The sequence below is a fragment of the Sparus aurata genome, chromosome 19, assembly GCF_900880675.1.
Source record: "Sparus aurata chromosome 19, fSpaAur1.1, whole genome shotgun sequence".
NCBI classification, from domain to species: Eukaryota; Metazoa; Chordata; class Actinopteri; order Spariformes; family Sparidae; genus Sparus; species Sparus aurata.
The window spans coordinates 22,466,660-22,482,788 of NC_044205.1; the positions used below are offsets into that span (position 1 = coordinate 22,466,660).

The 16,129-nt window shown below is 44.4% G+C and overlaps 1 protein-coding gene across 1 annotated transcript; it reads left to right on the forward strand.

Annotated features, from left to right (window-relative positions):
• The first annotated feature begins 7,885 nt into the window (after positions 1-7,885).
• Positions 7,886-15,914, forward strand: dselb (dermatan sulfate epimerase like b). Its single transcript, XM_030398796.1, has one exon. It carries the CDS (start codon positions 9,122-9,124, stop codon positions 12,764-12,766), a length of 3,645 nt encoding a protein of 1,214 aa, XP_030254656.1. The 5' UTR covers positions 7,886-9,121; the 3' UTR covers positions 12,767-15,914.
• The last annotated feature ends 215 nt before the right edge of the window (positions 15,915-16,129 follow it).

Consider the following 16,129-nt stretch of genomic DNA (forward strand, 5'->3'; position numbering starts at 1 on the left):
TCAAGAACACCTGAGAGAAGAGGAGACGAGACAACAACAGCCGCATAAGAAACAGTACGACATTAAAAGGCTGTTACACGGGGAAGGATGTGAGGGAGAGGATTTCAGTGATAAATCATTTCATGCATGTGTTACTATACATTTATTGTCCAATATAAAGGTGAATAATCATGTTAATTGTTACATACAGCCCATTTAAAGAAAAAAATGGTATTTAATATATGACGTGGTAGGAACACTTCCATCCTCGTCCACAGGGGGCGCCAGAATCAACTCAAAAGAGAAGTTTCTTGCAGCTGCTTTAAGTTTAAACAACTAACTATTGTAACTTTCCACAACCTAAGAATGATATGTTTTGTGTTGCTGATAATAATAATTTTTTGTGTGAGTAAACAACAGATGCCGTTGGGCTGGATGCACAGCGATTATTTATCCTGACTTAGAGCTACAACCACGTTCAAGATCTTTCACAGTGACGACACCCCGGAGGGCCTTAACAGCTGGACACCAACAGAACCTTGTAAATGTATTTATAGTCACAAGGCTTTTTTCCCCTGCTCACCGTAGGTTGTTATGTTCTGCGGCTGAAGGCGACACACATTTTACGGCTCTGGAAATCATCTTCAGTTGCACTCAAGACCTGGAAATCGCTTACAGAGCCAATCCTTCCTCTCTGTTTTATTTCCTTTTTAGACTGCGATTAGATAAATATAGCTCAAAAGCTTCTTTCATCGTAATCTCTCAGAGAAAATGTTCCCCCGTGTATGGACTCACCTTTATTACATTTCCAGGCTCATCAGGTAAACTTTTTCTTGTCCTGCGGGCGAGTAGATTTAATGGTTTTGATAGACCACAGTGGCTGTGAAAGCACCCGGAGAATTCGGCGGCTGCACGGTTTGTTTTGAGAAGACCTCTGTGATTGACAGACGGTCTCATAGCACCGAAACCATCTTTGAAAACCCCCGAACAGTTGGAGCCAATTTTCCCTCTGCCTCTACCCAGAGGGCCGGATGCTGGACACAAGGCATGCTGAGCAACCACGGGCTCTGTGGGGAAATTGAAATTCTCTGCAGGGAGAGAAAGAGGGGAGTCTTTCAAGAGCCTGGTTCGCACCTCCCTTTGCTCCCAGCATGCCATATTTTTAATAAGGGCACTGGCTGTCAGCACACACCTTCTCCTTTCTGTATGTGCGGCTGGAGGTTTGTTTAACTCAACAAGCAAAAGCCGAGATTTTTGCAAAGCTTCAAACAGCCAGCGTAAACAGCAGGAGAGCTGCAGCAGGCGCGTGGACGCTGGGTGCCACCTGTCAATCAAGCCTGCATCCAGGATCCATGTTTGACACTTTCTTGGCAATTAACTATTCATCTTTTTAGGCAACAGGCGCCCGAGCGGCAACTCGAGGACCTCCCGCTCAACCCCAACCGCCGAGCATCTGTGGACGAGAGTGATTAGAGTGTTAGTTTACTGCGGTCGACACCGTTCAATCATTTCACCACACCGAGGCGGCCTCTAATTAGGATGCTCGGCCGACGCTCGTTCTCTGCGGCACAAGTCGAGCGACGATTACAGTTGGTTATTCAAGTTAGTTTTGGGAGCGACACCTTCAAAGACGGCGGTTTGCACGCGGCAGATAAACACCGCTTTTTCACTCCGAGCCCATTCTGAGGAGCGATTTTCCAGTGAAGACAGGACATAATGCGAGCGGAGGCGACTAAATGAAGATCAAATTAGTCAAAAGAGCTCTGCTGAGAAACACGGAGGTTGAACAGATGGGCAGTTAATGGAAGTGAAAGTCTGGGTAGAGCAGACAGCAGAGGGGCGCATGCTGCAAAAAGAATGTGCACTCCAGTGAGATTCTTCCTCAGACGCTCACAGATCTCACAGGTTCTTAATGACTTTGCCAATCAATTTGTTCTTAAAAGCATTTGTTTTAATGAGTGCTTTAAAAAAACAAAACAGATGTACTGGGCTCAGGATGATAAAATGCTGGCAGCTCTGCAACCTGCGTATATGTTCAGATTTGTTAACATGTTATTGGTTACTTACCGTGATGACATTTCTACACACAGTTCACAGGAACACAATATTACTGAGCTGTACACGGCTTCTGTTTCTCCAAACAGCCAGCTGACAACAACTACACACCAAGTATTAAAAGTCAAAGTAAATTATAAAAATATATTTACATGTATTTATACCATTGATGGACTCATTACCCGCCTAGCTGATTAACTGAGCTGACATTCAGAGTTTTTTTTATCTAAATCTGATTGAAAAATGCACTACTTTGGCACGAGTATTGGATTTAAAGTATAATGTTTTGCCTTCCAAATATAGCGGAGTGGAAGAATAAAGTAACTGAAAATGGAAATACTTGATTAAAGTACAAGTATCTCAAGTCTTTATTTAAGTTATGTACTTAGCTACATTCCGTCACTGGGCGAAAAAGCTGGCAAGCCAGTGACTGAGGTTCAAGACTGTGTTTCAAAATTTGTAAGGGTGAAACAACTGGGTGTTTCTAACAGGAAGTCGCAACATTTTCAGGCAAGTTTGTGGTGAAAAGGAAAAAAAAAATATTTTTAGCCACACATGATTCTGGCCTTAAAAGTGAGTTTGTGCCTACATAAACCAGATGATTAAACAGAAAAAAATTTACCTAAAGAAGTTTTGACATATCCAGTCTGTATTGGGTTGATTAAGGTGCTGGGGGACACCCATCAAAAATATGTAATTCTGTCTGAGTATCTTTAATAGATGGATATTTACTGACTTCATGTTTGCCGCTGGTCGTAAATTAAACAGTGTTGTGGGTGGGACGCGCTGTCAGTCATTTTGAAGGAGAACGACACAGATGCAGCAGATTGAGTACTGAAGTCAGACTGGCTGTGGGTTTATTTTAAATATTAAATACTGGGAATATAACATAAATAATGTTTACTTGAAATGAGCGAAAACTAAATGAGAGCAGATGAGAATCCAGGGGTGGTTAATAAGCTTTTAGGCACTAATGTGGATTGACTAATTACATAATTAATAATGTTTTGACAAGAATAAGTTGACATATTGCTGTGATGATGGTTGTAGTTTATTCATGGGGTCCCCAGAACCCCAGTCGGGAGTCCCTGTTTGATAAATATGTTAGTATGATGGTTAACAATCACTGTCTGCTAAGCATTACACCTCATCAGAAATTAATTCCAGTATGGTACGACAAAGGTTGAGGACTTTATTAAATCTGGAGAGTGGCTTCATAAACTATTCAAATTAAGTGAATCTTCACCGTCTGAGTTTGCTTTGCTTCTCCCGTCACAGTCTGCAGCTGAGAGGAGGTTCCTCGAGGACTTTGGATAGCACAGTCCTCACCACCGGGTGCTGAACTCGCTATGAACCAAAGCCAAGCGCACCACTGATGGACACGAAGTCTACGTCAGACGGCTGCCCCGATTACTGGCAATATGTAACTCGATAACTGAGCGCCAAAGTGGCTGACGTCAAACGCATTACAAAAGGTGCAGGGTGAGACGGAGTGAGTTCGTCCATCTCTTCTTCTTCTTCTTCTTCTTCTTCTTGGGTAAGGCAACAATTTCACGATTCACAAAGACACAGTAAGATGCTGCTGCTGCTGCTGCTTCCCAAGAAGAAATACCAGCCATGACATCACTGAGTGAGGTGCGGTCAGAAGAACTGTGTGGTTAGAAAAAAAAAAAAAAACCCACACATAACTGCAATGATACTTCTCTCTCCAGAGGAAGCAGGATGGTGGGTCAGATTTACGAGCAAATATGCAAATTGAACGCACCTTCAAAAGAAAACATGCATGTCAAACTGCTGAGAACTCGGGGCCACTGGATAATTAGCCGGTACTTTGGGTTGATCTTCGACTGTATGATGCATAACTGTATAAAAACAAATCATTTAACCATGCTGCGTTTGGGTTTGGGATGCAGCCGACAGACATTAAAACCAAGACATTGCATCAATCTTCTTCTCGAGTGTGGATTTGGGGCTACATGTTACGGCCAAAAAAATCCAAATCTGGCTAAAACAGAAGGCGCCTGGGTGGAGCTGGAGCGAGATGAGCAGCAACCACCAAAGCTGAGGAGAAATTCATTTCAAATCGAGCAAACGTGCCTTAAAATATCATTTTAAACATGAACCTTCAAAACAGGTTCGACATCATGCGACTCTCAGAACCTGACCTTCAAAATGTGAGGTGGAGGACGATGGTGGCGTAGCTAACGGGTAAGAGGGCTGCCAAGCCGGTGACCACAGTTCAAAACTGTGTTTTAACACTTGTAAGTGTGAAGTGTAAAGTGAAACAATGGGATATTTTTAAGGAGGCCTCTGGACAAATTCCAGCCATGTTTGTGGCGACAAAAAACAAGTATTTTAGCCCGGCTTCGGTCCACGCAGTGACACATGTGGCCTGGCTTCAGTTTTCTGTACCACAGCAGTTATCTTGTCTCCCGAAAGGTCTGAGTTTCTCATCCGGTCCATGGCTGTTCCTCAGCCCAGTCACTTATGAAATGATTGCAAGTAACATTCCTGCAAACTACCGACATTTTCACATTTGTGTGTGTCATAGGGGGGATGGTGCCAAGCCACTGACGATGGTTCAAGACTGCGTTTCTACATCTGTAAGCATCTGGATGTTTTAAAATGAGACATTGGACAATTTTCAACTTTGTTTGTGGCAACAGCAAACTGATATTTGTGATGGAAAGTATCAAAACCAGCATTTCAATCCGAAACATGATCTTTTCCAAAACCTAACCAAGAGATTTTTGTCCCTAGACCTAACTAGATCCTAAATACAATGTTGTCACATCATAAAATGGAAAATTTAACCTAAAGTTTGAACATAGCCATGGTTTGCAGAAACATGTATTCTGATGATTAGTTTAGATATATATTTTAAGAAGTAAGATTTCTTACTGAAACCACCATTTCTACAGATGTTTTTGTCTTTTGAGAAATATTTTTTGTCATAGGATCACCCTCATGGCATCTTTGAGCAATTTTTCATTGGTTTGAATGGTCAAATCATCTAGAATGTAAATATTTCTCGACCTTTTCTTGTGACTTTATGGTATATGACAGAGACAGCAAACGTCGCTCTGCTGCTCTCCTGGTCGTCTCCTGAAAAATTGGAAAATCTGTGTTATGATAATGATATTCCTGTGACTACCAATTACCAAAGCAACCAGACTGTCAGGATAAATGTTGGCAATATGCTCTGCAAACCATGGATACGTTTAAACTTTACAGTGTGCTTGTGCTCTGGTTAGGTTTAGGCACAAAGCCCACTTGGTAAGTTTTAGGAAAAGATCATGTTTTGGCTTGTAAAACCTACTTTGGTCGCCACAAACACTGATGGAAACTGTCCCGCGGTTGCCTTAAAAATATTGAACGGTTTCTCACTTATTAATATTGAAATGTACTCTTGGACTGCGGTCAGTGACTTAGCAGTCTTATCACCTGTAACTTCACCAACATCCCCTCGACCTACCGAATGAAAGTCAGGACTTAAACATGTAATGTGATGTATTTATGGAAATTGAATACATGACACCTGAATGCGTTTGCAGAAGCAATAACTGCAACACATTTTGCTGCCAACAAATGACTGCTAGAAAGAAAGACTTTGTACAGGGACAGATGCCAAGTACAGCTCAGTAATAATGACATAGTTACAGACATTATCAGGTTACATAACACGCATCAATTAAGACTAAAAAAGGGCAAATCAGTGGTGGTATGTCTTTGCAGAGTGGGCGGTTGATGCAGCATATGTTCAAAACAAAATCTCTTCAAGCCAGTTTTTTTTTTTTTCAACTCTGTCAGTTGTTTACAGCGTCTCCGAGCCTGAAGAATAACTCCTCAGTTTTACAAAGCGTTGTGACTGATGCGACTTCAAGATTATCATCGCCATTTAAATTGTAAGGCAGCTTTTTTTTTTTCATGCCGTCCATCTCCTCTCCATATGGTAGACTTTCGCCCAAAGGAGAGATAACTGCGCGTGTTTCCTGCAGCGATCCTGATAGGGCCGACTGTGTGCCTCGAGCGTCTGCTTGAGATGTGGGGAAGAGAGGGGGGGAGATTGCAAAAAAAAAAGAAAAAGAAAAAGGCAGCATGCAACAGTGTTCCCTGTGGGATAGCATGCTGCAGGAGACGCATGCGAGCCGGGTACGGAGAAACAGATCCATCATTAAATGAAGATGCTGCACAGAAACCTAATATACACAGAGCGAGGTGATCAATGAGCGCGCAGTGCCACACATTAGGACAGGCAAATGTCACACATTTCTCCGAGGGGGAGATGCTTTTAAGGTTATTGGATGCCGTCGCAGTTGCCTCAGGAAATGTGTTACAATGAATTGCGACAGAGACTTGGCATAAAACGGTGTAAAGAGACATCTGAGGTGAAAAAAAAAAAGAGATTCATATCTTAATGAGATCTATCCTGTAGCGCTTGTTATTTTGTGAATTAGTTCATATTGCATCACCGTGAATAATGGAGGCCTATAAATGCCAAAGTGTGAACATAAAGGCTAATCACAATCACCTTTACAGTAGATTATTATGAGGGTAATTTTATTTTAGAGTCAAGATGTCCTATGGCAAGATTTCAGTGTTACATCTCTCTGGCTACAGTTAGCTTAGCATTAAGACTGGAAATATGGGGGGAACAGCAAGCTTGGATCTCACACATTTTTTTTCACGCCAGCACTTCTTCAGCTGCTGATTAGCAAGCTTTCAATGTTTAATGGTGAACTAGTCCTTTAAATTAAAACAAAAGTAATAGTAAAAGTAACATTCAGGGATTAGAGCCGATTTGTTTTCCAGTCTGAGTGAGATGAAAAGATCAACAGCCGACCACTCAGTATAAAGCTACAACCAGCAGCTGGATAGCTTAGCTTAGATTATTTTAGCATTTCCCCCTGTTAGCCTGGCTTCTGCAGAGCGACAAAATTCAACACAAAAACCTGATAAGTTTTATTTAAGTCGGGTCATCTTCAGTGGTGTTTGTGGAGACAAACTCTGTGATTTAAACAAAACATAGGATATTTGTAGCGACCTAAACAGGTATTTTAAACCAAAACATGATATTTTCCCAACCCTAACCATGAGAAATCATCTAGATTAAAAATGAAGAAACATAAAATTGCAAGATAAAGAAATGTTATACGTTGTTCCTTAGATGGAACCAAGCTAGCTGCTTCCTGCATCTGGTATTTATGCTATGCTAAGCTATGCAGCTGCTGGCTGCACAACACAAGAAAGCAATTCTTCTATTTCCCGAACAGTTCAACTATTCCTTTAATTTCATTTATTTTCCCCCCAAAACAAAAACGTTTGTGATAAGCTGCTTTCTCATGCGAGGACGGGCAGAACCACATCCAGCTCGTAGCTCACAACCTCCTTGTGTTAAAAGCAGCACTATTATATTCATCTGAAGGCCACTTATTGTGATTATTATTATTATTGCCACTTATTGCCATATTGTTACTCCCGCTGACCCTGCTAGAACTCTTCGGACGGACCGACACTGAGTTTCATAAAAAGCTTTTTGTGGTTTAAACCCTTTGCCGATAATATCATGCTGCCAAACAACAACTTATGGATATTACAAATGATTACATGAATGTTACAGATGCTTGTCTCGATTTTCCTCACTGGAACCGAGGGTGTGAGGACAGAGGACGTCTGCACAGGTTGTAAAGCAAAAAATGAGGCGATGTGACTGTGATTTTCTTTTTTTTTCCTTGAAAACAAAGACACTCGTACTTCCTGTCAGTGTCACCACTTGTTTGATTTGTGTTGCTTTCTTTTTCAGCCTCAATCTTAATACTAGGCAGAGAGAGAGAGAGTGAGAGAGAGAGAGACATAGAGAGAGAGTGGCTTCATGGGAAATTGAACACTGAGCCTTCCCACTCCTCCACATGCTGCTGCTGCTGCTGCTGAAGTCACGGCTCCCTCTACAGTTTGTACAGTGGAAAGATCTTTTTTTTTTTTCCATCCAGTGCAGGAAAACAATCAAACTGCCTGTGCTGAGGAGTCGGGAGGACATAACGGAGACGGAGCCCGCAGATCACACACACACAACACACACACAGACTCAGCTGTACTTGTGTGAGATGTGCGTGTCAGCCGAAGCGGAGGACGCGTTCATATCCGGACGAGACTCCGCGCGGCCACATCTGGATTTTCTCGCTCCTCATCTGGGGTGAGCAAGAGGAGGAGGGGGGGAGGCTGATTTACTGCCTTCTCCGAGAATAATGTTTCATTCTTTGAATACTTGAGGAGTGACGACAACTTTCCCCTCTTTCCGGACTTCGGCCGACTTAATCGTGGAAGATAAACGGGGAGAAGAAGAAGAAGCAGAAGGATAAAGGTGGATTTAACAACGCGAGCGGATCGATTTCCTGATCGGGATTTGCAGTTTTAAAGCAGCAGACAGTTTTTTTTTTTTTTTTTTTTTTTTGGAGGGGGGTCTCCGCAAGCGATGTTTTCCGCGGAGATGCGAGGTTCGCCGAGGTTCACGTCCGTGGATGTTGCGGCTCGCCCGGGCTGCACACGGAGCCTTTGGGTGGCTGTGATTGGACCGGACACGGACTGGGGCTGACTGATGTTTGTCCGAGAGGGAAATGTTTTGGAGGAGGAGATCAATATGAGTTACTGGCGCACAGGTTAGAGGTGTGTGTGTGGAAGAGGAGGAGGAGGAGGAGGAGAGAGATGCCAGTCTTCTGGAAAACATGCGGGCATGAGGATTTATTTTTTTTTGTTTTCTCTCTTGGATTTAAAATGAAAACAGGGCAGAGAAACCTTCCGATCATGAGACATTAACGTGTATTCAATCTCCAGACTGTCACGAGTGGATATGGATTGTGTTTGTTGCACTTTTTTTTTTTTTTTTTACCCCCTTTTTCCTGACTATCACGCACCGGACTTCGATATTGCATCATGTGTCTTCTAAGATATAATGTTGTTTTGGACAGAAACTGATATATTTCACCTGGACTTTCACTAAAAAGTTATGGGACATTACAGAAACATTTCCAAGGAGGAAAACCCTCAGTTTCCCATTTTCAAAATCCGCTAAAAAAAAGAAATAAATAAAATGCCCGGCAACATGGCAGCAGGCTGGGTGGCACGGTGTGTGTTTCTCCTGCCGCTCCTCGCAGTGGGGACAGCCTTCTCGGGGGTCTTCAACGCCACGGACAGAGACATTTTCACGGACGATCTGCTCCAGGTCAAGCTCACGCAAGCCAGAGCGACCGAGCAGTGGAAGCTCCAGTCCGCCGCCTCCCATCCCAACCTATATTTTAACCAAGTCGATGTGTTGCACTTGAGGCAAAGGTCCTCCACCACCCACAGTCACATATTTAAAGTCATCCGGGCAGCGGCGCTCACCATGCTGTCCAGCGTCCCCTTTTACATGCCCCCTGCGAAACATGCGGAGTTTACAAGCAAGTGGAACGAGATTTATGGGAACAACCTGCCTCCCCTGGCTCTCTACTGCCTGTTGTGCCCGGAGGACTCTGCCGCCCTGCAGTTTCTCATCAGGTTTATGGATAGGATGGCTGAATACCCGGACTGGAAAGTGACCAGTGCGCCTAACGACGAGGTCCCCACCGCGCACTCCCTCACTGGCTTCGCCACGGCTTACGACTTTATTTACACCTACCTGGATGAGCAGCGGAGGGATGTTTACCTCAAGAAAATCCACTCTGAGACTGAGGAGCTGTACGAGCTCTCAAAGTACAGAGGGTGGGGGAAACAGTATCTCCAAAATCACCAAACTACCAACATTTTTGCCGTCCTGACCGGCGCGTTAGTGGTCGGGTCACACAACCACCCGGAGTCGATGATCTGGAAACAGGTGGCGGTGAACTACATGGAGAAAACAATGTTCCTCCTCAATCACGTCGTGGACGGCTCTCTGGACGAGGGGGTCGCCTACGGGAGCTACACGGCCAAGTCCATCACGCAGTACGTCTTCTTAGCTCAGCGCCACTTCAACATCGACAACGCGCAGAACAACTGGCTGCGGGAGCACTTCAGCTTTTATTACGCCACCCTGCTGCCGGGCTTTCAGAGGACCGTCGGCATCGCAGACTCCAACTACAACTGGTTTTACGGGCCGGAGAGCCAGCTCGTCTTCCTCGACACTTTCGTGATGAGGAACGGGACGGGTAACTGGCTGGCTCAACAGATCAGGAAGCATCGGCCCAAAGACGGCCCCATGGGGCAGTCGTCGGCGCAGCGCTGGGCTACACTTCACACAGAATTTATCTGGTACAACCACCACCTCACCCCGCAGCCTCCGGCCGACTTTGGCAAAGCTAAGATGCACATTTTCTCTAATTGGGGTGTGGTTACCTACGGAGCGGGGCTCCCCAACGGTCAGGGTAACACTTTTGTCTCCTTCAAGTCCGGCAAGCTGGGCGGCCGCGCCGTCTACGACATCGTCCACGAGAAGCCTTACTCCTGGGTGGACGGCTGGAACAGCTTCAACCCGGGTCACGAGCACCCTGATCAGAACTCTTTCACATTTGCCCCTAATGGGCAAGTGTTTGTGTCTGAGGCACTTTATGGCCCAAAGTTCAGCTATCTCAACAACGTTCTGGTGTTCAGCCCGTCTCCAACGAGTCAGTGTAACAGTCCGTGGGAGGGTCAGCTGGGGGAGTGCGCCAAGTGGCTGCGCTGGACTGACGAGGGCGTGGGTGATGCCAGGGGGGAGGTGATCGTCGCCTCCTCGCACAGAGACACCATGTTCGTGAGCGGTGAAGCGGTAGCAGCTTATTCTCCCGCCATGAGACTGAAGAGCGTATTCAGAGCCTTAGTTCTGCTCAACTCTCAGACTCTGCTGGTGCTCGACCATGTGGAGAAGTGGGCCGATTCCCCCGTGACGTCCCTCAGCGCGTTTTTCCACAATCTCGACATTGACTTTAAGTACGTCCCTTTCAGATTCATGGACAGATACAACGGCGCCATGATGGACGTGTGGGACGCTCATTACAAAATGTTCTGGTTCGACAGCCAGGGTCACAGCCCCGATACCAGGATACAGGAGGCAGAGCAGGCGGCCGAGTTTAAAAAGAGGTGGACTCAGTATGTCAATGTCACTTTTCCGATGACGGGCACAGTCAGCAGAGTAGCTTATGTGTTACACGGGCCGTACGTCAAAGTCTCCAGCTGTAGATTTATAGACACTAGCAAAAATGGTGTCAGACTCTCTCTCACCATAAATAACACGGAGAAGATCGTCTCCATTGCGACAAACTATATAGACATAGGGGCGAGGTCGACGTATTTAGGATTTGGGGGTCACGGTAAAGTTGAGGACAGATATCAAATCACTCGATACGGCCTTGGGACGCAACTCATCCCCAAACAAATCAGCAGCGATAATCAGCTGTTCGACTTTGGCTTCACGGTCAATGTGATCGCGGGGGTCGTTCTCTGCGTGGCCATAGGGTTTTTGACCCTGCAGAGAAAGTTTTATGTGTGTTTCAGCAGGCTTATGCGTTACGCCCTCCTCTCCGTGCTCATCCTGTGGATAGTGGAGCTGCTGTTTGTCTCCAACAGCTGCGATCAGCTTCTCTGCGGGGTAAAATGGAAAGGCGCGGGTGCCAAAAGCGAAGTAAACAAACAAATCAGGCTGTACGAGCAGCACCATCTCCCCCTGCCCACCGTCCTCATAGCAACCCTTCCCGGGTCGGGATCGGAGTTACTCAAGCACCTTTTCTACAACAGCTCGGACTTTGTTTACATAAGAGTCCCCACCGAGCACGTGGACATTCCCGAGACCGAGTTCGAGTTCGACTCTCTGGTCGACGCCTGCGAGTGGTCAAGGTCGGACGCCGTGCAAGGACGGTTTAAGATTATTCAGGGCTGGCTGCATTCGCTGGTCCACAACACAAAGCTGCACTTGCAAAATATTCAGCTGGTGGAGGGCAGCAGGGTCAAACAGCCCCAGAGAGTCGGCCCCTCCAGGGACAGAAAGAAAAGATCCAGGCGGAGAGAGCCGACGTCTGAGCTGAAGGGCAAACTGAGAGCCAGTCTGGACAGAGACGCTGAATATGTTAGGGAGATGAGACGTCATGTCGCGGAGTACCCTAACGCCAGAGTGGTCCTCAACATGCGCAGCGGAAGCTGGGCGCTCAAACTGCCTTTCATTCAGGAGGTTGTGGGACCCTCCCTCAGGACAATCTACATGGTGAGAGACCCTCGAGCGTGGATTTATCTCATGGTTTATAACAGCAAGCCCAGCCTTTACACCCTTAAGAACATCCCGCAGCACCTTTCCTTGATATTCAAGGAGGATGCTGTCAGCGATGGCTGCCCAACTGTGGCGCCTGAGTTCAAGATAATCCCGAGGCTTCTCTCCCGTTCAGAGACAAACCCCGTCCTGATACTGGCTCATCTGTGGCTGGCTCACACCGCTGCAGTGCTGAGGGTCAGCGAGGGCCTCCCCGAGGAGTCCTACCTCCAAGTGAGGTTCGAGGATGTGGTCAACTCCCCGCAGGAGACGGCGGGGAACATCCACACGTTTCTGGGGGTGCCCGTGTCACCCGCAGCCCTCAACCAACTTTTATTCACCACCTCCACGAACCTGTACAATCTAATGTATGAAGGAGACATTTCACCGGCTAACATTAACACGTGGAGACAAAATATGCCTCGAAAGGACATCAGACTGATCGAGGATGTCTGCGGGAGTGTGATGAAGAGGCTGGGTTACACCCGGTCTGCAAGTTAAGTCACTGCTGCTGGTCAGCTGATATTGAGCTGTCTTGTTTACCGTCTCATCCAGTTCTGAAAAGAAACATTGTCCTTTTTTTTTGTTTTGCACTGACCTTAAGTTTCAGAAGATGTTACAAGTGGAGGGAGAGCTGGGTAGCATTTCTGCCTGTGTTTGGGTTTTATTTTTCTGTGTCTGTTTGGGTGTATTTAAGGTGATGTTCAGACTACAGCAACAGATGTTCGCGAGGGAGGAATATTGTACATTAATGTAGGCGGAAGGGATCTTTATTCTTCTCCCTCAGCAGCCCTTCACACTTACTTGTAGCACTCTTTTATTGAATGAGACTTTTAGACCTTTGCTGTCTTACAAGCAGAGGAACACCACTGAATTTCAGTATACATTTTTATGTTTTTTGCAGCAGCATCCTTCAGCTGTCTCAGAGATTATTTACTGTACGTCTTACTTCTTCTCCCCCCCATCCCTAATCTGTGATGTCAGAGAGATGTTTGTGCAGAATCCATATCTGTTATTTCTGGCATTATTTTTAGGGGGGAATCAAGAGATGTTTGGTACACAGATGTTATGAAGCTCATTAAGAAGTACGAGTATTTATTAATAGTAGCTTTGGGAGAGGACTAATTGGGCTGTCAGGAATTTAAAGGTGTTATTGATAACATTCAGCCACTAAACATGGCGTCTCATCTTCCCCCCTTCCATTGCATTTGTGAGGAAACTCCACTGTTGTTCGAATCATCTGCCCCTCAAGTGGTTGCCAGTTTGTTTGAGCTAACATTGCTAACCCAAACATAGCAAATGCTAATGTCGCTAATGCCAACTACAGCTAATGTTGCCAATGCTAATGTTGCTATTGCTTAATGCCAAATGGGACCCTATTTGGAACACAAATTGTTCAGTAATCAACGGGTAGAGACAAGTAAAAATTCGAAGTTTGAATTGTGCCAAAAAATTACACATATGTCTGTGAATTATAAAGATCATTTCTATAACTCAACTTTGTCGTTGAAATAGTGACGGCAACCTTGCTGCCAACTCTGCACAGAAAGGGTACTAAAAAAAACTGAAAATCACATTAAATCTGGTCATTTTGACAACTGTAGTCATGTGGAAGGAGAGTTTGTCAGTTTTGTGCGATGCTAATATACAGGAGCAGCAAACTACAGGTTTTAGTGACTTATATTTAATCAGCTTTATCATAAACTGCGACTTTCTTGACTTAGAAAAGTATCTTTTAAATTGACAAACATCATATGTGTAGTTCATGACTCAATTCTAAATTATTTGTCTCTCTCAGTTCCACTTTCATTTATGTTTTTTCCAAAAATAAGGTCCCATAGTTCCCCCGCTGTTGTTTGAATCATCTGCCCCTCAAGTGGTTGCCAGTTTGCTACAGCTATGGTTGCTAATGCTAGCATTGCTATTGCTGCTAATGTTCACGTTGCTACCACTAATGTTGCTAAAGGTAGCTACGGCTAATGTTGCCAATGCAGGCTGACGTGTGCGACGCTAATGCTAGCTTGCTAACATTAGTGCAGTTCAGTATGCGCTGCCATTTTTACGTTCATTTGCACAAACTGGCAACTACTGGATGAATATTGTAAAATTATTGATTCACACTCATAATAATGTTTTAATTCTACACCTTTCAACAAGCTGTGTAGATGTTTCATATGTTTTTTTAAATGTTATCAATATGACCTTTAATATCTGAACTTTGTGTGCCGTTTCCCTTTAAAACTTAAAAAAAAATAGAAAAAAATGCTGCACATGTAGACTCCTGCAAAGCGGGTTAAAAAAAAAAGGTGACAGTCGTGCTTTATTGCTCTAATATAGACGTATGAATGATGGGGATTGTATTTTCATTACATCAGCAGAGCGGAGAGACTTTATTTGAAGCTCGACGATGTCATGACGGGTTCGGTGGCTTAGCACTTTCACAGGGACTCCTTTGATTGTATGTGGGATTCAGTGCATTTTTGTTTTTCCAAAGCTAAACTTTACTGTACGTGCTCGATTAGCTTGGAAATATATATATATATATATAAATAAAAATTAAAAAAAACCTCTAAAGATAGATAAACCTCTGAACATATTGTCTCGAAGAAAGAAAGTTAGAAGAAGTATTTATGGATTCCAAAGACACATATCCCAAAGGATCAGCAGTGAATATGATTATTATAACTCCCTTTGGCGTTTATTGAATTAGATCAGAGGGAAGTGTTTAATAGGGATCAAACTGAAAAAAAAAGAAAAAAACCTGTCAGCCTTGACACATTTCTAGTCAAAGCAATTTCCAAAGCATCCCCCTCAGCTCCTCATATTAATCTGCAGAATGCCACAACTCGAGTCGGTGTTGTTACGGCTGTGCTGTCTTCACTACGCGGGGCAAAAAAAAAAAAAAAAAAAAAAAATTGACACAAGTTTCCATTTGCTGTCGTGGTCAATCAGATAACCAATGATCTTTTTTTGGGGGGGGGACTTTTGTCTTGAAAGAGTTCAGCGAGCTGTGGACTGAACCGAACAGGGGGATGAATATTAAGTCAAGCTCAAGAATTGGAAAAAAAAAGAGAGAAAAAGGAAAAGAAAAAAAAGAGAGAGAGAGACCGTTCCGACTCTGTGATGTTTTGCTCTTTGGCCCGGGTGAAAAATGTCTCCTCGGTTGCCCTTTGATGCCGTCGTTGCATCAACATGTCTGTACTGTAAATGAATCACATGTGACATGCGGATGATTTTTACGCAATTATAGACTTCCTGTTGCATCTGTAACACACACACACACACACAAAAACCCCACAAATATACTGGTAATATTCTTCATCCCTCAGCTTGAAAAAACAGCACTGTTTGTTTTCTTCTCTACGAACACTGAGAACCCTTGACTGCCTGGAAAACCCGTTTGATGTTTTGTGGTCTTTGAATGTGTGTAGACTTGGCAGACATGCTTTCACTTTGGTGTTGCAATCCTGTTACCAACTCTGTTTTGTATTTGCTCGTGGGGATATGGTTCCTTGCTTCTGTGGCCTTGAATTACAATCATTTTTCTTTATAATGTTTTTTTTTTTTTGTTTTTTTCTTTCTTCTTTCTCTGGGCTCCGGAGCAGGAGGCAGAGATCATGTAAGAGGAAATAATAAATTCATAAATATATCAGCAAACCGCTCTTTTGTTCTGATGCTGGTGGATTGTGTGCCGCGCGATTATGTAACGGCGGCGGACGCTGTTGTGACACCCCGTGTTAAACTGCTGTTATCTAGCTCGGGCAACGGGCCTAATTATTCAGATTTGATGGGGGAAAGTGCGCTGATAAATGGAGTTCGCCGCAATCGCATCTGGCTCATTCCAGTGCACGATTTTCAAAAACA

Excerpts from the sequence above, each read along its gene's own strand:
- dselb (XM_030398796.1), top strand. The coding sequence starts at position 9,122 with ATGCCCGGCAACATGGCAGCAGGCTGGGTGGCACGGTGTGTGTTTCTC.